Consider the following 24600-nt stretch of genomic DNA (forward strand, 5'->3'; position numbering starts at 1 on the left):
ATCTAGTATATTGGTAGATATCTGTGGGGACATCAGAGAGTCTTTCCCTAATGGCAGGGATTATGTGTTTAGGAATTCACACTCATCATCTTACGTTACCAGCATAAAACTAAAAATTATGACAATCATACATATGTACTCACCATAAACCATCATTGCTTCAAGCCCTCAAGTCCATCGGTTTGATCTTCCCTGTTGGTATTATTGTTGGCCTTGTTTCAAAGGTGATAAATGTTATAAAGAGGACAGCTGTTGGCATGCCAAACTTTAACCCAGGAAGTCTGATTCCCACACAAGTGATGCTACCCATAGCCCCTGGACACTGCCCTGCCCAGAAGGTGAAAATAACTTCAGTATTTTAGACAAGGACATCTATGGTTGTTTTTATTAGCTTAGCCTTCAATGGTGTTATTGAAGCATAATAGGCAAAACTATATATTTAAGGTAGATAGTGTGATGATTTGCTATGTGTATACATAGTGAAATGATTACCACAGTTAGTTTAGTTAATACACCTATTATCTCCCAAGGTTACCTTCGTGTGTGTGAGGGTGTGAAAACATCAGAACAAATTTCAAGTATATAACCCATAGCATTAACTGTAGTCATGTTGTACTATCAGATCCTCACATATGGTCATACACACAACCATCTTTTCTAAATTTGACTGAAAATCACTTAAAAGATCAAAAATCAAGATATATATTCACTTTTTTTGATTCCTAGGAATTAGTTTAAAATAAATGGGCAAAAAATACTTGTCCAAGTATATTTTTTTCTTTTTAATTAGTGTACATTAATAATGCATAGATTATATTTATCATGGGGAATTGGTAAATTCACACAACATATCTTAATTCTTTTTTCATTCCCTACCCCCCCATCTCTCCCCTTCCTTCCATCTCTGTTCCCCTTCCTATTTGAAAACAATCTCCCTGCTTCCTATTATCTAACTTTTGTTTTGCTTTTTATTTATATTTTAGACTTCTTATATAATGGAAACCATGCAATATTTAAGTCTGCGTGTCTGATTTATTTCATGTAATATGTTGTTAAGGTGCATCCATTTACCTATGAATGCCTCAATTTTATCATTTTTTATGGCAAGGTAGTACTTCATTTTGTATAAATACTATGTTTTCCTTATCCATTATTGATTGATTTTCACAGGGTAGCTATTTTAAATTTTGATGTTATAAACATGAGTATTCATGTATCACTGTGTTATGATGTCTTTAACTTTTTCAGAAGAATACTTAGAAGGAAAATAGCTGGGTCAAATGGAATTTCTATTTTTGGATTTTGATAAATCTCCATAGAGCTTTCCACAGTGGATGTACTAGTTTAAATTCCCACCAACAATGTAGAAAGGTTCTTATATAATTTTAAATTATTAGTTAAAGGAATAGCTCTTGCCCAAATATAGAATGAGCATGTCAAAAATTTACTCAACTCTAACAAGGAAGATGGTAAAGGTGATTCAAGGGGTACTTTGAAGCACTGAGTATTCACAGGTATCTAAAGGGAAAGAAGAGAATATTAGAATAAAATTATTAGATGAATACAAAACTACTTAATCCCTGTATTAGTCATGGCTTTCCAAGAAACATTACTAATCACATATATATAGCCATGCAAGAGGAGATTTCATAAGGAAAAAGGCTCATGTGATTGCGGAAACTAAGAAGACAAACTATGCTTTCTGCAACAAGCTAGAGAATCAGGGAAGCCAGTGGCATCACTCTCTCTGGGCTGGGAGGTCTGAGAATGTGCGGAGCAGATGGGGTGATTCTCAATCTGAGGCCTGAGGAGAGTGTTTGGTGCAGGGTGGGAGGGGAAGCTTATTCTGTGCATTGCAGAGAGCCCAAAGTGCTGGAAATCTGGCATTCTGTTCTGCCTTAGCAGATAGATGTCTTAGCTGGAAAGGAGTCATCAAATTCACCTCTCCTTGGCCTTTTTAGTTCACCTGGTCCTGCAAGGGACTGAATAATCCACATGCACATTGTTGAAGGCAGAGCTGCTTCACTCAGCCCGCCAATTTCAGTCTCCTTGGAAACACACTTGCAGATAGAACCAGAAATAATGCTACACCAGGTCTCTGGCCATTGCTTAACCTAGTCAAATTGAATTTCATTAAAACAAAACATTCCCATGTCTTCAAAGATTAACTCATGGGTTAATCCTATGGGACACATGTTTACAAAATTAATGAGTAATTTACAATATCTGAGTTCTAATCAACCAGCAAATAGCAAAACCAAATGATAGGTACTTTCTTCTAGAGAATTAAATAATCATTAATTAGATTAGTCAGTGGCCCACGATGATATTAAAAAGATGAATTTTACTGTCTTATGACTTCCAAGCTTTGTTTAGGTGTTTCTTAATGTATTCTATTCATTTATTTATTTGTCACAGTACTTCATGACTTCCTTCTTCTGTAGGCTATCCCACCTTCCACACACCTGCAAAGAACTCCCTAGTGTTCTCCCAAAGATGGAATCCAAGTTGCAAAGCCCTTGATTTTCATTAAATTACATCTTCCTCAGTAGAATTCTGTGCCTACAGAAGCACCACTGCTGAACACTTTCACATCAGCAAACTCCCTTCTAGTGCTTGGACAACACTTAAAACTGCTGAATCCCCTGAAAAGCATACAAGCTACTGTGCTTTGATCATTTATGATTAAAGATCATTTTGCCTCCAGGATGCATAAAGCTCAGATATATATCTGTCTGCTTGTAGTTAGGGAGAAAGTGTGCACAAGTTATAAATGTGCCATGGCAGAAGCAGGGATGCATTCTCAAGTTGAGGGATAGATTCCGGAAAGCCTGTCCTGGGCAGTGATGTTTGATGAACTTCTTTAGCCACGGGTAAAGCAAGTTTAATCAACAGCAAACTAATCTTGCTGTGGAAAAAATAATACCCATGGAAAACAACTGTTGTCTGAAGTTATTGCTGTCCAGCCAAAATCTGGGCAACCGACCCCACATCCAGGAGGATTAGACGTTTAAAACCCCAACCTTAATAGTTTCCACACTGCTATCTCATCTATGGAGGGGATTTGCCAAATGGAATTTTTATTCTTTCACTTCCACATGCCCTTTATCCTCCATCTAATCTCACACACACGCAAAAAAAAAAATGAAAAACAAGAAAGAGAAATAATTACTTTTGAAAAAATGACAAAATACATTAAATTGGGGGTCAGATCACCATTAACTTAAGTTGCCAACTCGATCTATATAATTGTGGCTTAGAAAGGATCTGTCTTTGTCAATGTGGTTTGCTCTGTGGCGAGATTGCTTTTGATCTGGGCATTAAGCTGGCTGAGGTTGGGGAAGCACTTACTGTCAGCAGGAAGCACAGGAGCTGGTGGCCCAGCATCAGCAGGTAGCTGTGGCTCAGACCTTGAAAATGAGGGGAAGGATTTAAGTTGCTTTAGATGATTAAAAGGCAAAAGGTACTAAACATCTTTGGCCTGATGAGAGCAAAGGCTTATATTTCCCCTTGCATCCTTGTTTTGTTTTTTTCCCCAAATACAGTTTGCAAACAATTATCTTTACCATTTGTCCCTTGAAGCTGTAATATTTCCTTGCTGGAATATTATTTTTTGAAGTGCTTACTTGTGAAAGTGAAGATTGTATGTATCTAGCATGACAATTCTGTTGCCATGGAGAACTTTATTTCTTGTGTCAAGGCATTTTCAGCTTCCTGTGCTCATAGATGGAGGAAGAGGCTTACAGCCCTTGCAGCCCTCTATGGGACAGATTCCTTTACACACACACCTACTTCATTGGGCCAAACTGATCCCGAAAGTCCAAGGATACATGAAGGCCTATTGGAAGTTGCTTTTCAGTTTGGTTTTATCAGACTCCCCATGAGGAAATGGGATTGGGAAACAGGATTAATACCCACAATTAGCATGACACAAGCTCTCTAGGGACTTGTTCCAGATAGCCAGGTAAGGATACTAAGGATCTAATTTCCCAACAACACTGCAATACCTGCTTGCTAAAGACAGCTCCAGTCTCCCATCTGGACAGAGTTAGGCAGGCATGATGTGGGTATAATCTAATTTTGTCTTTAAAAAAAACACATTCAGTTTTGCAGAAATCATTCCCTGGATTCCCTTCTCTTACCTTGAAATGTTCTTTTCCTTCTTTGTCCTGCCCTAGCTGCCCCAGGCACATTAGACATCAAGACATGTTCTTTCCTTCATTATTTCTTGTTCTTCTTCCCTACTAGAAGTGTTTCCACCAGGAGTTTATTCAAAACGCAAGATCTCAACTTCTACCCAGAACTACTAGACCAGGACCCCTGCTTTAACAACTGTTTCACTGCCACATTCAAATTTAAGATGCACTATTCCAGAGTATCTCTGCATTTTCTGCTTCTTTGGTTCTTACTTTCATGACTTACACTGGATCTGAGTGGTGAGGAAAGAATGAAAGTCATCAGTTGACCAAGTTTTTATGCATGAGAAACAGTGTTAGAAACTTCAGCTTTATATTTTTATCCTTACAGCAATATTCTAAAATACTTGGTACTGTATTAACTTTATTTTTAAAGATGAAGAGGCAGACTCAGAGAAGTTAAGTCACTACCTCAAAAATATACAGCTGATTTTGGGAGAGCTTGAATTTTTATGTCCGTCTACCCCATAATAACCATATCTTTATTTATGTTAACCTAAAATCATAATCTGAATAAAAGTATTATAAGCATAATGGTCATTCATTCAGGTAATTTTGGCATTTCGACTAGTGTTGTCAATATTTTAACCACCAAAAGATGGAATTCTCAGACATTAAGGGAGAAAAAGCCGTATGTATATGTGTGCCGTCTCAATGGCATGAAGATCACACTGCTGCCTGATATTCCTGTGGGTAAGTCTAACCCAGACCTAGATATTTAGACCATGCACTAAGCATTTTCTCTTATTTTAGGACAACTATAAATCACCAAGAAATGCAGAGTAGAAATCTGTTATTTGTCAGGAGCCTTGTGACAGAGGTCTCCAGTGGAGACAAAACCATTGTGATGATCCTGTGTTCAGCTAGACTAATTGCAATACAAAGCACTGATGAGGGGAGGATAGGGCTCATGTGAATACTGCTTGTCACTAGTAACGTAATGCTTCAAAGAGTCTAAACATCGCTGTTTGGCACAGTAGAAGTGATAAACTCATGTACTTTGCTCTTTACTTTTTTCTTCATTGTTGATCATTTTCTTTGAGGGACCAAGTAGACATTCTTTCTAAATATCATTCTAATGTCTCACTTGATCCTTATTAGAGTAGATACTCAACATATTATTTTCATAGAAGAAAAAAAATTACTTGTCCAAAATCCTTAGATAAAGTGACCTTTTTTACTCAAACATCAAATTTAGATTGAGCATTGTCTTTCAAACAAATTTGCTGCAAGAAACTATGTTAAGTGCAGTATGCTTAACTGTACAACAAGTGTGTTGCTTATGACAAAAAAGTAGTAATACCAATAATATGAGATCTGCAGTTTCCAATGATATTTGAAAAGCAATTTTTTTCTTGTATGCCTAAAACCAGGAAGACTATCTTACCTGGTTGGTAAATCCTCAACACTGGTTTATTATAGCCATGAATAAAACAGTATTTAATTATAAATACCTTAAATGAGATAAAAAATAATCCATTAAAATCCCGTTAGACCTGAGGTGCAGTTGGAAATAGTTAGAGTTCATTGATTTGCCAAATTAAAGAAGAGCTAACCCTCTACTCATTTTATGAGAGAAAAATCTAGAGTACCACTGACCAATAGGAACTCCTGTAAAGATAGAAATGTGTTGTCTAACTGTGCCTTCCGCCAAGGTAGCCACTAGCTATACACAGTGATTGAGCATTGGGATGGGGCTGATATCATCAAGGAACACAATTTTTTATTGAATTTGAATTAAATTTATCCACTACCAAATTGAACAATTAGTTAAAAGACTTCAAACTTTATATACAGTACATGACCTTTCTGCGAAACTTTCTAAAACTACCTGGATGTTTTTAGAAAGCATGAATCAATTCTCGGTCTTCAAGCAATATAAATGTGAGGTGTCCTCCATAGGACTGTACTCCAACTCTGCTGAGCCCCAACTGTATTCCTTGGTCCTCCTCGCTTATTATATAGCCTGTGATTATGATAGGGACAGACAAATATCCTTTCCTAATCAGCAAGGCCTTGATGTCTCAACTCTTATAAAAGGGAAGGTATTTAATGGAGGATATCAGAGCAAAAGTGCCTGAGTCATGAGCATCCTTCAAAAGAACAATTTGCCTTTTTCACTACAGACTCAATCACATGGGTGAGCAACCAGGTGCACACTGTCAGAGGATGCCAGGGCCAACTTCATTACAAGCCCACCATGTTAGTAACCGAGGTGGGTAAAGGTATCCTTTCAAGGCTAACATGAGCTAAAATTTCTTGTGCAATGATTTTGTCCAGAAATGCTCTCCAGAGACAGGCTATGAGGGAAGTAGAACTAGGCAGAGTGAAAGAAAATGGCAAAAATTCAAAATTAGATTTTTTGGGGGATGCTAAGAGGAGGTTCTAGATCACAATCTGACCAACATTTCAAACTTTATCCTCATCTGATAGGCTTTATGTGGATAAAGGAAGTGGTAGCTTCCCAGAGAAAAAGGCTTCCTTTTGTACAAGGATAAACCTCTGAGAAGAGGATATCCCAGGTTAGCAGCTAGCACTGAAGCTGGGGGATGAACATCCCTGCTGGGGAGAATCTGGGTGGACACCAAAAACGACCTCATGGGTAGCACTTACAGTACAAATGGCTGCATCTTACCCTCTCCAAGGTCTTTCTGTTTGTGCTTTTGATATCACTTCCTCCCCAGAAGCCTTTGTTTTCTATGTGAGATGGTTGGTGTTTAGAAACTCCAGCTCTTAGATACCATTGTTAAGTGTGCACAGATACCAGCAAGAAGCCTGAGTGGACCAAAGTGGCTCCAGTGCACAGATCCCACCCAGGGCCCCACCCAGACACCAGCAGCTTGGACCCCCAGGCACCAGCCAAAGCCCCTCCTGGAAACAGCTGCCCAGGAGGGCAGGCCACAGCCAGAAGCACACCCAGATACCATCCTAAGTGTGGGCAGGCCCCAGTCAGAACCCTGCCTGGACAACAGCACACTGCAGGGATCCAGAAGGCAACCATTCTAAATGCAGGAATTGGTACAGTGGTGAGATCAATAGCAAAAGAAAGCACAAGAATTTCATAAGTACATGGAAACTGAATGACACACTTCTGAATAACTAAGAGTTCACAGAAAAATTTAAAGAAGAAATCAATTTCTACGATTAAAGGGCAATGTCAATACACATATCAGAATCTATGGGACACAATAAAAGCAGTCTTATGAGGGAAATTCATAGCAGTAAATACTCATATTAGGAAAGCAGAGAGAGCACAAATAAGCTACCTGATGCTGAACCTCAAGCTTCTAGAAAAAGAAGAGCAGGACAAACCCAAAGCTCATACAAGGGAGGAAATTATGAAGATCAGAGGAGAAATCAATGCAATGGAGGCTAAGAGAATGATACAAAAAATCAATGAAGTCAAGAGTTGGTTCTTCAAAAGAATAAATGACAAAACCTTAGCTAATCTTATTAAAAAGCAAAGCAAAGAACCAAATCCATGCAATTAGGAATGAAAAGGATGAAATTATAATGGACCTAGCAGAAAACCAGAGGATCATCAATACTACTTTGAGAACCTTTATGCCAATTACATGGAAAACACAGAAGAAATGGACAGATTCCTAGATACATATGAATTACCAAAGTTGAACGAAGAACACCTAAAAATTCTAAACAACCCAATAACAATCAACAAAATTGAAAATATAATTAAAATCTTACCAATGAAGAAAACTCGGTTCCTGATGGCTTCTCTGCTGAATTTTACAAGACATTTAGAGAAGAACTATTGCCACAACTGTTTAAACTCTGCAATGAAACTGAAAAAGAAGCAATTCTCCCAAATTCATTCCTGGAAGCAAGCATCACCTTGATCCCAAAAGATCAGTTGGGAAAGACCCAAACAAAAAAGAGAACTATAGTCCAATCTCCCTAATGAACATAGTTGCAAACAGGTGCAAAGGGGAAAGGGAAGTGGGAAGGGGAGGGGAAAGGAAAGAGGGAATGGAATTCATATGAGAAAATGAAAAAAGGGAAACAAAATCTTTGTAAATAGGGAGAGGTGGAGGGGTTGAAGCGAGGACAGGGGAATGGGGAAAAAATAAGAATGACGATATATTTTGTAAAGGTACAAATCTCCAATGATGAATGTCATTATATTTTATATCTAAAGTGTACCAATAAAATTAAAGAAAAAAATTAAATTAAATTAAAGAAAAAAATCCTCAGTAAGATACTGGCAAACAGAATGAAGAAGATCATCAAAAAGATCATACACCCTGACCAAGGGGGATTCTTCCTAGGGATGCAGCAATAGTACAACATATACTAATCAATAAATGTAATACACTATACTAATAGAGCCAAGCCCAAAAAACCATATGATCATCTCAGTAGATGCACAAAATCATTTGACAAAATCCAACACCCATTCATGACAAAAACTCTACAGAAAATTGGAATAGATGATCTGTATCTCAAACTGATAAAAGCCATCTATGAAAAACCAACAGCTAATATCATACTAAATGGTCAAAAACTGAAATCTTTCACACTAAAATCAGGAACAAGACAAAGATGTCCATTATCACCACTCCTATTCAATATTGTTCTAGGAACATTAGAAACAGCAATTAGACAAGAGAAAGAAATAAAAGATATAAAGATAGGAAATAAAGAAGTTAAATTATCATTACTTGCAGATGATAAGATACTCTGTATGGAAGACCTCAAGAACTCCACCAAAAGCCTTCTAGACTTAATAACCAAATTTAGTAGAGTAGCTGGATACAAGGTCAACACACAAAATTTATAGCCTTCCTGTACAGAAACAACAGACTCACTGAGCGCAGAATTGGAGAAACAAATCCTTTTATAATAGCATCTAAAAAGATGAAATAACTAGGAATCAACCTAACAAAAGAAATCAAAGACCTCTTCTCTGAAAAATATGACACTCTGAAAAAAAAGATCAAAGAGGATATCAGAAAATGGAAAGAGCTCTCTTGCTCCTGGGTAGGAAGAACCAATATAATGTAAATTGCCATACTTCCAAAATTGCTATATTGATTCACTGCAATCCCAATTGGAATTCCAACACCATACTTCACAGAACTTGAGAAATCAATCAAAAAATTCATTTGGAACAAGAAAAGACCTAGAATACCAAAAACAATTTTAGGCAACAAGGACAAGGTAGGGGGTATCATAATCCCCAACTTGAAACTATACTACAAATCTACTGTGATAAAAACAGCATGGTACTGGCAAAGAAACAGACCCAAGGATCAGTGGAACTGATTAGAAAATGCAGAAACAACTCCAGACACACTCAGCCACCTAATCTTCGACAAAGGAGCCACCCACCCACACTGGAGGAAGATAGCCTCTTTAATAAATGGTGCTGGAAAAATTGGGTTTCAACTTGCCAAAGATTAAACCTAGACCTATATCTCTCACCATGCACTAAATTAAAATAAAAATGGATCAAAGATCTAAATATTAAAACAGAAACACTAAACCAGCTGGAAGAGAGGTTAGGTAGAACTGTTGAAGACATTGCATAGGAAAAAATGTCATGAACAAAAACCTCAGTGGCATGTGAACTTGTAAAAACAATCAACAACTGGGATCTCATCTTATTAAAAAGCTTCTGGACAGCAAGAGAAACCACCAATAGAGTGAAGAGACAACCCACAGTGTGGGAAAATATTTCACCATCTTTTCCTCAGACAAATGTCTGCTATCTAGAATATATAAAGAACTTACAAAACTCAGACCTCCCAAATATAAAGACCAATCCAGAAATGGGGATCTGAAATAAACAGACATTTCTCAGACAAAGAAGTAGAAACAGCAAATAAACATTAAAATGCAAATTAAAACAACACTGAGATTCCACCTCACCCCAGAAAGAATGGCTGCTATCAAGAAATCAACCAATAACAAAGGCTGACAGGGCTGTTGGGAAAAAGGAACCCTTCTCCACTGTTGGTGGGAGTGCAGACTTGTACAACCACTTTGGAAATCAGTATGGAGACACCTCAAAAAACTAGGATTAGAGGTGCCATTTTACCCTCTGTTCCCCTGCTGGCTATCTTCCCAAAAGAAATAAAAGAAGCATACCAGAGTGATATATGTGTACCCATGTTAATAGCAGCACAGTTTGCAATAGCTAAAAATTGAAAACAGCTCAATTGCCCATCAACTGGAGACTAGATAAAGAAAATGTGTGTTTTTTTATTTTTAATAATATGGAGTGTACTACTCGGCCATAAAAAATTCTCATTAGAGACATTTATAGCTAAACAGATACACATTGAGGCCATACTCTTGAATGAAATAAATAGGACACACACATGCAAATACTAAATAGTTTCTTTGGTGTGAGAAACTGAAAGTTCAAATAAGGATCAAAATGTATAATAAATAATGTGAAATAGGAACCAAAGGTCCAAGGGGAATGGGAAGTTGGAGGGGTAGGGGAAAGGAAAGAAGGGAGAAGAATAAATATGAGAAAAGGAAAAAAGTTAACATAGTCTTTGTAAATAGGGAGGTGTGGAGGTGTTGATCAGAGGGCAAGGCGATGGGGAAAAAGATAAGAGCCAAGAGAGATTATGTAAAGGTACAAACTCCCAAAAATGAATGTCACCATATTATATACCTAAAATGCACCAATAATATTAATGAATAAAAATAATCATAGCAACTACGTACTTCTGGCAGAACAACAACAGAAAAGAAACTCCAGCTCTCTTGCCCTTGGCTGAGATAATTCTCAGTTGCATCCTAGCTGGTGCCTTCAGAGGTGGGACCTGTTGAAGCACCATGTCTACCTCTTTTCCTCCTCTCATTTCCTTCACCCTTGCTTGGCCTCTTGGGGTCACTTTCCAAATGAAATAATTGCATCAAATTCTTGTTTGATTTTTATCAAATTCTCATGTTTGATTTTTCAAGAAACCTAAGCTGGTCATACATAGAACCACTTCCTGCCCAACATTGCTCATGAAGCCATTCCCAATAACTGGGTCAGATTTGGACCTAGACTATTCCTTCCCTTATTGAATCTCTTCTTTATAGTCTCTTTGTTTTTTCTTGAAAACTGATCTCAAACAGGGCCACTCTGGGTTTACTTACATCTTTAATGACAAGGTATTTGGTCAATTTTCCACTTTCTTTTCTCTGGAAGGTGCCTCAGTGTCTAAATTAAGGAGTAAATGGAAGGGCAGAAGGTTGACCAGTGTCAGGCTGCAGCATCTGGCACCCATGTCCTAGACAATAGCTTCCCAGTCTTAGACCTTCTTATACCTGGGTGATAGCACTCCAGAGAGGAGGAGGAAACCCTCCTGAACATGGTGAGGATGAGTGAGAATGTTGACTTCACTATTATGCATGCAGTGTACTGATCATAGGAGAGCCTCTAGGCTTCACTCATTGCCATTACTAGGTAATTTTTCCCAAAAACCCTCAATCCTTGACTTACTGAGGCATCAACTGTTTAATAATTAAAGATACAGCTAGTCATCCAAGTTAGCTTCTCAGTCACTTGTGACAATGTGCTTGTAGCTTCATAGGGCCTTGCATAAAATGGGAGGGGAAAATTGTGGCTTATTGGGTTTATATTGGGGATTAAAATTAAATGGCCAAGGTTCGTGCCTAAATGTGATTGGAATGATAATTGTGAAAAATCTCTTTGCAGAGACCTGTATATAATGCTTTGTGTCTATTTTCAATGTGTGACCTCAATTCTCATGTCCCTTTCAGAATTAGAAGTAGAAATTAGTGTAGAAAATGAGGGGTTTCTGCATTTTTCTAGCAATTATTCTGTTTCATGTTTTGAACCTCTGCTGTCATCTGAGGTTTCAAACCCAGGGTTAGGAATAAGCACACTGTCATAGAAGACTGAGTGGGAGGTTGGGCAGAGTTATAAGAGCTGGTTTCCTGTGTTACTTTAAAGCTTGTTTAGAATTCTCCATAGGAATCTTTTCTTGTTTGTGTAAGACTTTAGTCCCTGTTGAAACTTTAGGAAGGAGCTAGACATCAGAAGAATTGGATTCAAGTGTAGTCTCCAGCCATGTAACCCAGATTGGCTAGTTGGCCCTTTGAAGTTGTTTTGTTCCCTAACAAGTAGAAGTAAAAAATACCATTGTTGATGCCCATGGGAAACCAGTGGGATTCTGAAAAGCAACTTGAAGTGTGAACTGTGGCTCTAGTGAGAGTGGCTGTCATGAGGAGGAAGCAGTAGGGTTGTGACAGAGGTGGGTCAGTGTTGTCCAGCAGCCCTGTGTAGCAGAGTGAAGAAATCTGGTGAGGACTCAGCTTTCCTGAACCTGAATTCCTGCTTGGCCATGGCTTGTTGTATGATCTCAGCAAAGCTGCTCCAGCTGTGTGTTTGAGTGCATCTGAGAAAGTCTCATCTACTCTAACAGCAGGACCAGAACTAGGTCTGAAGCCAGGTTGCCTCACTTACCACCCAGCATTTTCCCTAACCGCCAAATAGTATAGTACATAGTGGAATGGGTTTGAGGTGTGCTAGACATAAACTAAGTCAGAAATCCTGTGAGCCTGTGTTTGAAGGACTATGGAAAAAATCTGAATGGTATAAAAATCTAAGGTGAGATGATTTTTCCTTTAAATTTAAAATTTTTCTATAATTTATATTTCTATCAAATATTCTTACACGTAAACTGCAAGGTTTATAGGAAAGATTATATTTCATAGTCATTGAGACTACAGTCATAATAACAGATAATACCCATATTTGTGCAAATGTTTCATCTTCAATGTAGAAATAATTCAAAAGCTGGAACTAGTATGTATGCAGTGCCTTTAGATAAACTACAAATAATATCTTTAGGCCACTCTCATAATTTGTGAAAACACTTTTATGGTTTGGTGGAAGGAACAAAATGTTTCCCATGGCAACCATGGCAATCCTGGGTGTCTAGCCTATTAGCTGTAATTCAGGGAGCATCTTCAACAGCAGGGAAATAGTCCTAAGCAATTAGCACCCAGGGAGTGGCTCTCCATTCTAAGAGCAGAAGTTGAAACTCTGGTGTTCAGAACATTCTTAACTTGATGTGTTAATGAATGCTAAGGCAGCTATTTCATTTTGGTTAACTTTAGGAGGATTAATAAGCTGAGGTTTTTGCAGGGGGCAAAAGAAAGATGTGATTTTCTTTAGACAAATTTGAAGAAATCATTTTAGCACTAAATATCCTCTTTTTTTGGCTTTACTTTGGTTTGGTTTAGTTATATTTGTGTTTGGATCAGGTTTTTAGGGATTTTTATTTTTTGCAAGGGAAATGTCATACCATTTCATTTTTTATTTTCTATCCTTAATATAGATTGTTATTACATGGTAATTATAATGAATAAAGGAAAAGCTTTAGAGCATGACTAGGAAGTCGAATTGGAGACTATTTAGATTAAAAGACATATAGCTTAAGTGATGAAGATTTTAATTTCAAAAATAGTGATAGACACTCAGAAAGGCAAAAGTCCTATATTATACCACAAGCTCTAAAATTCCTCTATATATTCATTTATTTATTGCTGTATATATTCTTTTTGTAGTAAATCATATATGAGTAATAAGATTCTAAATTTGCACATGAAAGGCATATTGGAAGAAAATGTGTTACATGCAGAAAGCATAAAAATACAAAATCATTCATATTTTATTCAGAAAAACATCAGATTGTAAGTTTATTTTCTATCATATTTTAATATTGCTGAAATGATGCAGGAAATGAGGGAGGTGACTGGGAATGGTGACATATCAAGGAACACAGGTGACAAGAAACGTGCGCTTCTGGAACTGATATCTCAGAAGCGTGATCAAATGCCTCTTCTGGATAACTTTTGTTCCCTTTACTTATTTTCTGTAGCTTTAGAAAAACAATATTTTTTTTCTGTTACAGGGAAATCTTGGTAGCTGGATTTCCCCCAATTGTGTTTGAATCCTGGCTGCCAAATATTCTAAATCTGCTGAATCTGGGTTGCTTCAACCATATACATGGGATGGTGCTGTTTACCTCACAGCATATTGTAGATGGATTGACAGAGGCTACAATGCAGTATCAGATGAATTCCAATGTGTGATGGCTTAAGCACAACTGTTATTTGGGTCTTATTCACAGCCTAGGTCAGTGTAGGTATACTACAATTGCACAGATACTTGCCTTTCTGTGACATTGCTGGGACCTGTGATCTTCCCTTGCCAAGGCTCTGCCATCATCAAGGCCTTGCTATGAAGTGAGAAGGCAAGTGAGAGTTAGGGACAGTGGCTTGAAGTGCAAGAGCTTATATCCCCAGGGACATTTGTATTGGAAAGAACTTAATTGCATTGTCGTAACTATAATATGGAAAGCTTTAAAATAGCCATGCACCACTGTGACTATGGGAAGAAGAGAGAATATTGGAATATAAGCAGTATCTGCCACTGTGTGCATATTTTGCAAAACACTTAATAAAATAGATTCCACAGTAGATCTTAAGTGTATTTCCTTTTCTTTCTTTCCTTGCATTTAAATCTTGTTTCTTGCAAAAGAGAAAGAAAAAGAAAGAGGGGGGGAGGAAGGAAGGAAGGAAGGAAGAAGGAAGGAAGGAAAGAAAGAAAGAGAGAGAGAAAGAAAGACTATCAAACAAAGCTACTTCGGACTGGCTATTTACAGGGAGAAAACCAGTCATTTTTTGTAAAATGCACATAGGTACATTATGGCCAGGCTGGGCTCTTGATTCATGTTTTAGTCTCCTATGTCTGATCGTCCAGTCCTGTAGGATAAGAGACCTGCAGTGGGTGCTGGGGCTGAAAAAGCTATTCAGTTAACAAGTAGAGGTCCAGGTGGCTCCTCCCCCAACTGGCTGGTAAAAGTAAACTCGGAAGATCACTAAAATGGTTCTCAATCAAATAAGTTGAAAAAGTGAATTCATCATTCTAAATTAAAATTTCAGTGAACTCTCTAACCTGGTGCCCTGAGCAAGATGACTAATCCAGGGGCTGATCCTGAAATGGTTCCTCACTCAAGTATCATAGGATTTGTGATCTGAGGTCAGTAAAACTTTTACTGACTCGACTCCCTCTTTCTCCTGTGAAATGGAAGCAGATAATTTGGATCATAAATTTTCTGATTAAGTGAGAGATAATATCTATTTTCTGTCATGGCCAAGTATGAGTAATAATGAAACCCTGGGACCAAAATACTTTTTAAACTTAATAATTACTATTGCATATCCATTGTCCAAATTAATGAATCTCACTGTGATATTTCCATACACAGATAGCATGCTTTGTTTCCATCCTACAGTCCTCTCTTGCCCTCTCCTCCCAACCCAGTCCCTTTTCCCTACCTTACCTGGCCTTCTACATTCCACTCATCTTTATCTTTTTCCATTTTCCACATATGAAAGAAAAAAATGTAATACTTTATTTTTTGTGCCTGGCTTATTTCATTTAACATGATGATCTCCAGGTTCATACATTTTCCTGCAGATGCCACAATTCTGCTCTTCCCGTGGCTGAATAATATTCCACTGTGTGTTTTAGTGCATTTATCTGCTAATGGGCTCCTGAGCTCATTCCTCAACTTGGATTTTGGCATTTGTGGATGGTTCACTGTGTCAAGAGCCCTGAGGCATAAGTGGATCCCAGAATGTCTTGGCTTCCCTCTTGACTCTGAGGTTTTGCATATCTGATCTCTCTGCTCTGGTTGATGTCTACCCAAATTTCCCTCCTTTTTTTCCAGACATGGCTAGCTGTGCTTCAGATTTCAGCTTTATGTCATTGTCTTTCAGAGGCCTTCTCAGTTCCCCTTAAGGCAATCTGTTCTCTCCACTCCAGTTGCCATTTGTGTTTATCCCTTGTTAGGGATTCTTTCCTGTCTTATTGAACAAAGCTGTTTGCATCTTGCTATCTCTTCAGCACCCACCATGGTCTTGGTGCTTGTGAACAAATGTGGAACAAATTAATCCTGCTCCTCAAAGACTTAGGGTCCTTTCATTTTTGTATCCATGGTAAAATGTCTGTTCCATGGTAGGTTCATGGTTCCTATTTGGAGAAAGATAAGGAGCAGGGAAAAGAGAGATAGGAATGAAAGAAGGAAGGAAAGGGAAAAAGGAAGGGAAATTAGTCAGAAAGATAGGATATAAGGATAGTTTGTGTTTATCTACAATGAAAGCTAAAGTTTAAAGACAAGAAACAAAACCATTAGGTCCTCATGAATTTCCTAAATTGGAAATTCCACTAGGTAATCATAAGATGGAAGCCACGATGACTGAGAGAAGAAGGAAGAAGTATGGTGAAGTCAGCATTAAAATTAACCCTAAGCCATAAGAGAAATGGGATGGAAGCTTAGTTATGAAAGCACCAGGGTCTCTAGTGTAGACACAGGGAAAAGTATGATACATTTCTGAGTAAGGGCATCTTGGTTGAAACTGTTTCACTGATCTTTTATGGCTGAAAGTTCTGCCTATGTGAGACACTGCTGTAACACTCTCTCTCTCTCTCTCACTCTCTCTCTCTCTCTCTCTCTCTGATCTTGTTCCAGGAACTGGTGGTTGGTCCCCAGCAAATTCCAATGCTCAACAGTGGCTCCAGATGGACCTGGGGAACAGAGTAGAGATTACAGCGGTGGCCACGCAGGGAAGATATGGAAGCTCTGACTGGGTGACAAGCTACAGCCTGATGTTCAGTGACACAGGACGCAATTGGAAGCAGTACAAGCAAGAAGACAGCATCTGGGTAGGACATCTTTTTCTCTTCTGATGAATAAAACTGAAAAGTACTAATGGTAACCAGTGAATGATCCTGTCATTTTCCTATACCCAGAGCAGTGGTAGTTTAATAACATTTGAGTGCCCATTCAGAAATAATTAGATCAAGGATAAGCCCTATCACCAGCACGCTCTTGTTCCTGGGGAAATGAGGATATCTGCGGGGAAGACTTTAGAGAGCTTTTCAATTTATGGCAACTCAAGTGATTCGCAGACTGAACCTCAGTTCCTTTGCCTATAACATTCTGAATCAGATTGTCAGTGACATTGTATTGATTTACTGAGTTTTTATCTATTTATTTGTTTATTATGCACCAGTTACTAGGCATACTTTGTAACAGCCCAATTAACTCAGTTCCCTCACTTGGCCAAAGTTGCATAATTTGAGAATTGTGGCAGGGGCACTAAAGCCCCTATGCTGAACAGCCTCTATCCAAGATTTGAAAACTATATGAAAACATTAAAAAAAATCAGATACAAACGTTAGTGTCATCTTGTCATTATAAACAATCTTCAGCCTGTCAGAGTTTGCTTTTAGTTGTAAAACAAAACTTTCTTCCTACTCCTAGCCCCACCCTTGACCTTAGTATAAGTTGAAGGTGTCCATTAAATTACCAAGTAAGAAAAAGCAAGGAGGAGAAGCACATAGCAAAATTTGTGAAAAGTAACTTTAGAAATTCATACTTTGAATGAAATATAGCAATGTACTAGTTTATGTTACTTTTAGTGTAGAAAAATTCATTTAATTTTTTCTAAATTCCCTTAAAATATCAAGATTTGGATATTGATAATGCTCTTTCCTTCTCAGGATTTTCCTGGTTCTCTTTGCCCTGAAATCAATGGCACTTATAAGTTCCCAATGTTAGTTTTTGCACATGGATATTCTTTGTTAACCCAGCTTTTCAAAAGAAAAATTGTTCTAGGGTTGTTATTAAAATTGTCTACTTAGTTTATTGCTAACTCAAGACTGTTCCTCTTAGTTTATTACTAATTTTAGTTAATTAGTAACTTAAAGTAAGAATTAAAATTAAGAATGGCAGGGTGAATAGTATTATTGTCATCTTTATTCTGGGGTGCTTATAATATTATATTTTAATAGTCATAGAAGGCATGAGTGTTTTATTGTAAAAATAGTCTTTGAAAATTATTCTGTTGGGTTTTTTTTTGAATGTTGAAGTCCCCATAATAAATTTTCACAAATTTTTGTTTTGTTTGGTGTTGAGTGTGACCTCAGAAGTAAGCACACCTTCCATTTGGAGGAACAATTTTAAGATTTTATGTTGACTTTAGAAGGACAAGTAGATGTGGGATTATTTATTTTCTCTGGCATTTTCAATCAGAATTGGTTGTTTTGCAGATGCAGTTGCAGTTTTGAGTTATTTTGTCTAAATTAAAAAAAAAAGGAAAACAAGTTTCATTTTCTTCTAAACCAAATGACCTACTTTCAGCCTATGCTCTGGATCAGAATCTATTTCAAGGGATGGCAGGTTATGTGGGCTTGGGAGCAGCTTTCACAGGGCTTCTTTCACTTTCATGGCCCTGTAGGTTTAGTGTATTTCCAAATAATTCTGAGCTTCTTAATTTCAGGAGTCTGTCTTTTACGTCTGTGTAACCTCTCGACCTAATTTTATTGGACACAAGGGATTAACTTTTGGAAGATTAATAAAAGAACTGAATGCAGAGGACCATAATACTGATTATGCCCAAAGCAGGCTGTAAAGAGTTAACCCCCACAATTGGCTTGTATATAGAAGTGAGTCTGGTTGAAGCCTCCATGCCAAGGTCATACCCAAATTCCATTCCCACAACTAAAACCTTCTGACTAGAAGGACAATGTTCTAATTACAAGCATATATTTTGTCTATTTTGTTCCTAATTCGAGAATACTTTGTTTTGTTCTTTAAGAGCCTTGTTTACATTAATTTCCATAGAAATTGCACATAGCTTGCCTTTACCTTAATTGATTGCCAATAAAAGTCAGTACCTGAGACTGACCAGCCAGCACCTTTGTCAATTGTACCAGCATTGGTCTTCCTGGCACCCTGCTTTCTCTCTCTTAGTTCTGTCGCTTAGTGTATTTATTTTTCAGGTCTGCATTGTATACTGGGCAGGGTACTGAAACCTAACTGCAGGAGTGTTCAGTAACTGTAGAACTGCTAAACCTCCTAAAATTGCGAGGCAGAAGGGGTGACTATTTCTGTCCCTTATTCCACATCCCAAACAGCACTGACATTAGTAGGAATGTACTGAGCCCTGTGTGCAGCAGGAAGGTGGTGGGTTCTAGCGATGGCTCCCCCAGAGATGTTCCCAATGCCTACAAGACAAGAAAGAGAGAGAGAGAGAGAGAGAGAGAGAGAGAGAGAGAGAGAGAGGCCTTTAGGGCCAGTTTATTAGCTATACTGTGAGGAAAAGGATTCAAGGAGGGATTACCATAATTTACATATTAAAGAGTGACATTTGGTTAGGCAGAAATACTGTGGTATGGAAACTAAGCTCAAATTTGGAAAAAATGGATGTTCATTTACATTAATATTGGGGAAACAAAGAGCTACTGAACATCTATAACACATCACATTTATAAGCAAATGTACTTAGGTTGTGTGCTTGTGTATGTGTGATTCTTTGACCTCTGGTGGTTCAATAATCACATCTCCATGAACAGGAGTCATGAGGATCACGGAGACCAGTCCAAGTTCATATGATCTGAAACTGGTGGCACCTCAAGATTTATTACTAAGCATATTCTATTGCAAAGCTGTATTTTCTGTTTTTTCTTTACTTAATTTGCCTGCTTTTAAATTATCACATTTTTTCTCACCTTAAATGTTAAACTGTCAGGCCCACTCAGTAAGAAAAATATTAAGCACTACTGTGTAATGCACATTTTGCTAAATATAAAAGAAACATCTCATTGAATTTATATATATCGTAAAAGATGTCTCAATCCTATAATTCTCTAGGAATATCTATCAAAAGGAGACTCGAGGTGTTTCACAAATGGGTCACAAAAATGTGTAAATATGCTTTGTGACTTATGTGTATTGGTATTTATATTAGATTATGCTGTTGGATAAAATAGATTATCTTAAAAGTTTTTCTTCTTACTTTTTAGTCTCAATTTAGAAATAAGGCTATGGATTCATGAAAGCTAAGCCTAATAGGCAAAGTGAGAGTAGTAACAAAACAGATTTTGTTAAAACCATCTCAATTGTACTGTTTAGCTTTTCAGAGAAACCCAATACCTTAAAACATCAATATCAAGTATTAACTTAATTAAGGATAGAGTATCAAGGAAGTAGAGAATCTCTTGAACATATACTTGCATTTAGTCTTTTACAGAGCCTCAATTTTTAGATGTCATAAAGTTTGTAATGCTTTTTAAAATGGATTTGCCAAACAATACAAACAGCACATTTTGTGGATGTGACATCAATTTACCAGTACTCAAGTCATTTATTTTCTGTACAAAGTTCACTTCAGGACAAGAGTCTTTTTTTTTTATTCTTAAGTTCTTTTATTGGTACCTTTTAGGTATACAATACGTTTACATTTATCATTGGGTGCTTGTACCTGTACATGATATATCTTGGTTCTTATTTTTTCCCCATTACCTGTGGGCCCTTCACTCCCTCCACCCTTCCCTATTTACTAGGAAGAAAAGTCCAAAGGGGTAGTACGAGGGGTGGGAGGGGAAGGGGAAAAGAAAGAAGGGAAAGGAAAAACTATGAGAAAAGGGGAAAAAAATGGAAATGAAGTCAGGACAAGAATCTTAAAAAAGACACCCTTCCATCATCTAGTAGCAAATCTTCATGCCCTAAGAATCCAATTTGAGAGTTTCTGATCTGGCACTGAATAGACTGTTCACAAAGGAAGCCACTAAGTAACCGCTTAGTGAGGCGTTATGATTTATGAACAAGCTAGAGCTCTCTGTTTCAATAAATAATCAGGCATGAAGGTGTCTCAGGAACAAACTTAGCAAAATTTTTAGCATCTTAGTAGATCCAAGATCTCTTCCTGTTCAGTGTAAGACATGCTGAACCCATACAAATATTAAAATTCTATCTTTGAACAATAATGTAAGCCAATGAGTCAAAGGTGCATAAACTTATTTGGAATAAAGGAACAAATCCACTCAGAGAAGGTCCTATTATCATTCATTTTGAAAAATACACCACAACAAAAACTGCCAGCATTACTTTACATGATAACACTTCCCATCCTCAGTTCTCTGTGTATGACTGACTATATGTAACCTACATACAAAATTACAAAATGTAGTTCTGAAAATGTATCACCCTCTATGTGCAGTGACTTTTCTATTTATTTATTTATTTGTTTGTTTGTTTGTTTGTTTATTTTTCATTGTGCTGAGGTTGGAACCCAGAGCCTCACACATGCTAGGTGAGTGCTCCACCAGTAAACTAAACCTTCCAGGTCTCCTTTTTAAAAATATATATTTTTTATATTTGTCCCTCAAATTTCAAAGACTACCACTTATGTTTGTTTTACTATATGGCTCCTTATTTTTTAATCAGCCATATTTCACACAATTTTGTTGATCAGGATCATTTTCCCCTTGTCAGGTCAGACTGAAGTATCTCCGTTGTTTCTCAATGTGTTATAAAATTCCAGGGACAGATTCCATTATTATCATTGTTAGCACTCTCATTCCACTTTTTTGAGGAAATCAACTCTACCAAGTATATTAGAGTTATATAAACATTCAAGCAGTGTTTTACTTCCCATATCTTCCTTAATGGGATTCCTGATTTCATAGCCATTGGGCTGAGATGGCAGGTTAAGGTAATAGTTCCAATCAATGAACTCACAAGGACTTAGTAAGCTCTTATTATAAGTAGATAAGAAACAATTTCAGGTATTCAAGAATTTTCAACCCAGAGTGTACTCTACAAGGAGATACTAAAATTGTGCCTTCTTTGCTCAAAATTAACTTCCAGTGTCTTAGCCCCTAACACCATTACTCTTCACCATGTTTCTTGGGCATTGAGGACATTGTACAGCACAATTCTCTTCCTTTTTATATCTGAGAAATTCACCTGGAAAAGCACACAGTGTAAAGCACAATGCAGAGAAAAGAATGAAACAGCCTGGAAAGCTCACCCCACCTCCCTGGGGGTGAACTTGTCTCCACTAACACAAGGTACGACTGAGGTGGTTGGCAACTCTGAGAGGGAAATAGTAGCTTGGGCCAGCGGTTTTGCTCCAAAAGTGATTCCTTCCACATGGCAGGCTGGAGTTGGAGAAAAACTCCAGGACAGCACCCACCATATTTGAGAGGACTTACTCAGAACCTGTTTTGGAAGGAGTTAATAGTGTAAGACTGAGCCACAGAACAAATTCACTTCATTCAGGTTTTCTGGTATTATTCTATCATAGTGACTTGGTGGGAAACAGGCACAAAAGACAGTTGGGGAGAGGGTGCAGGTTAGACAGACCCTCTAAGAAGTTTAAGCTTAGGCCAGGAAGGACATTTGGGTCTTGCCCTCCATGGTGAGAAGTCTGGCCCAGCTTGTGTGGCTATCAGAGGTGGCTAGGTCTGAATGTGCTGGCATTAAGTTCAGCACTCTGCCTGAACACCCGCCCCACTGCCTACATCCAGTGCAGAGATCCGTGGTCTGATTGCTTTCCCTACCTGTCATGTTAGCAAAGATACAGCCCTGCTTGGATGGTTGCCACAGCCTGGGATATAGAGACAGAAGGGTCTCTGGAACAGGTGGAGGGCCTCACAAACTCACAGGCCATAAAGCTAGGCAGAGAAAACCAGGACTTGGAGGTGTATGGAGAGACACACAAAGCAATAGTTGCTAGAGTGACAACAGCTGTAAGGCAGACGTCATTGACCAATCATACCCAGTGGGAAAGGCAGGGCAAGATTCAGCATTCACACACACAAAGATGAGAATGAAAATAAAATAGCTATGAGTAGAGACTAACTATCCCTCCCAGATATCTGGTGAATTCCAAGATTGCAGACCCTGGAAAGAAACCACTCAAACACAGAGGAATTGTATTGAACCTATATTTCCTTTTTAAAATTTTGCTTTTTGAGTTTTGGGAATTATTTTTTTCCTTCCCTCTTTTGTTTTCTATTTTTCTTTCTTAGTTTTTGTTTTCATTTTGGTCTCTGCTTCTTTTCCTTTCTTTTCTGTTTTGTTCTTTTCTGATATTTTAATTTTATTTAGTCCTTAATAGGATCCTTTACCTCACTTTTCTCTCTTCCATCTCATCTTCCATTGATGAATTTTTCAAAATGTACTTTTTTTATTCTCTGGTTTCCCTCCCCCCTTATCCTTACTAGTATAAGCTTTAAGAGTTTTGAACTTTTAGTTAACTCAATGTTATTACTGCTGAATATTGTTCCATTGTTAGTGGAAATATAGTTCTACATTTAGTAGGTATTTAATTTGTACCAATATTTATTTATCTTCTTGTTTATACTATAATTATAGATATTTTTCTGTGGAAAAGAGTGGTACATTACTGGTTCTCAGGGTATCTATCTCACTGTCCAGTTTGATTTTGATGCTATTACTGATGCTAGTTTTATTGCTATAGCCAAAATGGCATAGTTCTTGCTATTAATTGGTTCTCTCTGTGTAGCAATAACCTGAATTATCTTTTTTGTCATTAACAATTCTATGATCCATTCCCAGAGGACTGGATGTTAGGCCAAATATATTGCAGCCTTCTCTCCCAGATAAACAGAGGTGATTGGATCTTGGGGTAGAAGCAAGGGCCAGTTAGCCACACCCAGAGTGAATGCAACACTGAAAAATCAGATATTAATTAAACAGGTCTATGTATTAGCAAGAAAATCTTTCAATATAATCAGCCTGCAAAAGTTAGAACAAAACCAAACCAAAACAACAGAAACACAAGAAGACAAAACAACAAAATTTCACCAAAAACTCACTACTTTTCCAAAGCTGATCCATGGAACATTGATGGAGAAGAATTGTAAGCCAGGCAGCTGAATTAATTGAAAGGGTAGCAGAGTAGATTAAAAACAGATCAATGAGTGTGTGGTGAGCTGAAAAGGATATAATAAGCAGATAATGGACTTAATAAACAGAATGATCAGCAAGTTTACAGAAGACACTAACAAAAAGCTAGCTGACCTGAACCAAATGATACAAAACATGAAAGACCAGTTTAATGAATTGGATTCTATGGAAAGTACCAAACAGAAATTCAGAGAATTAAAAATTATTTTGGAAGTATGGACAGCAGAAGCTACTAAGGTTAGGATAAAGTGTTAGAAATAGAAGGTACAGCTTCTGTCAGAGACCACTTATTCAGAGATACCTTGGGGAATAAAAAACACTAGAGAATGTGAAAAATGGATCCAACAACTGCTTGATGACACAAAAAGACTAAGATCAATTAGATTTAGTGAAAAATCAGAAGACAGTACAAATGACTTTAAGAACCTGTTTACTGAAATAATAGCAGAAAACTCCAAATATGGGAAAAATTTTAACATCCAGATGAGTCAGGCATATAGAACTGCAAAGAGATATGATTAGAAAAGAACATCTCTAGAACACATCATAGTGAAAATCCCAAAAGTCCAACATAAGGACACAAAAGCTATTAAAGAAAAATGGTGATTGCTTCTAAAGGTAAA

The 24600-nt window shown here is 37.5% G+C and overlaps 1 protein-coding gene across 5 annotated transcripts in view; it reads left to right on the forward strand.

Annotated features, from left to right (window-relative positions):
* Positions 1-24600, forward strand: part of Cntnap5 (contactin associated protein family member 5) — an 874588-nt gene that overhangs the window by 195066 nt on the left and 654922 nt on the right. For all 5 annotated transcript variants that reach the window (XM_087198285.1, XM_021236419.2, XM_021236420.2 and 2 more), the window contains one exon: positions 16727-16920. In XM_087198285.1, the coding sequence (XP_087054411.1) occupies positions 16727-16920 (194 nt within the window). The remainder of the gene's footprint in view (positions 1-16726; positions 16921-24600) is intronic.

Source organism: Heterocephalus glaber, unplaced genomic scaffold, assembly GCF_053883595.1.
Source record: "Heterocephalus glaber isolate CG9 unplaced genomic scaffold, H.glaber_assembly_v1.0 deba00000347, whole genome shotgun sequence".
Taxonomy (NCBI): Eukaryota; Metazoa; Chordata; class Mammalia; order Rodentia; family Bathyergidae; genus Heterocephalus; species Heterocephalus glaber.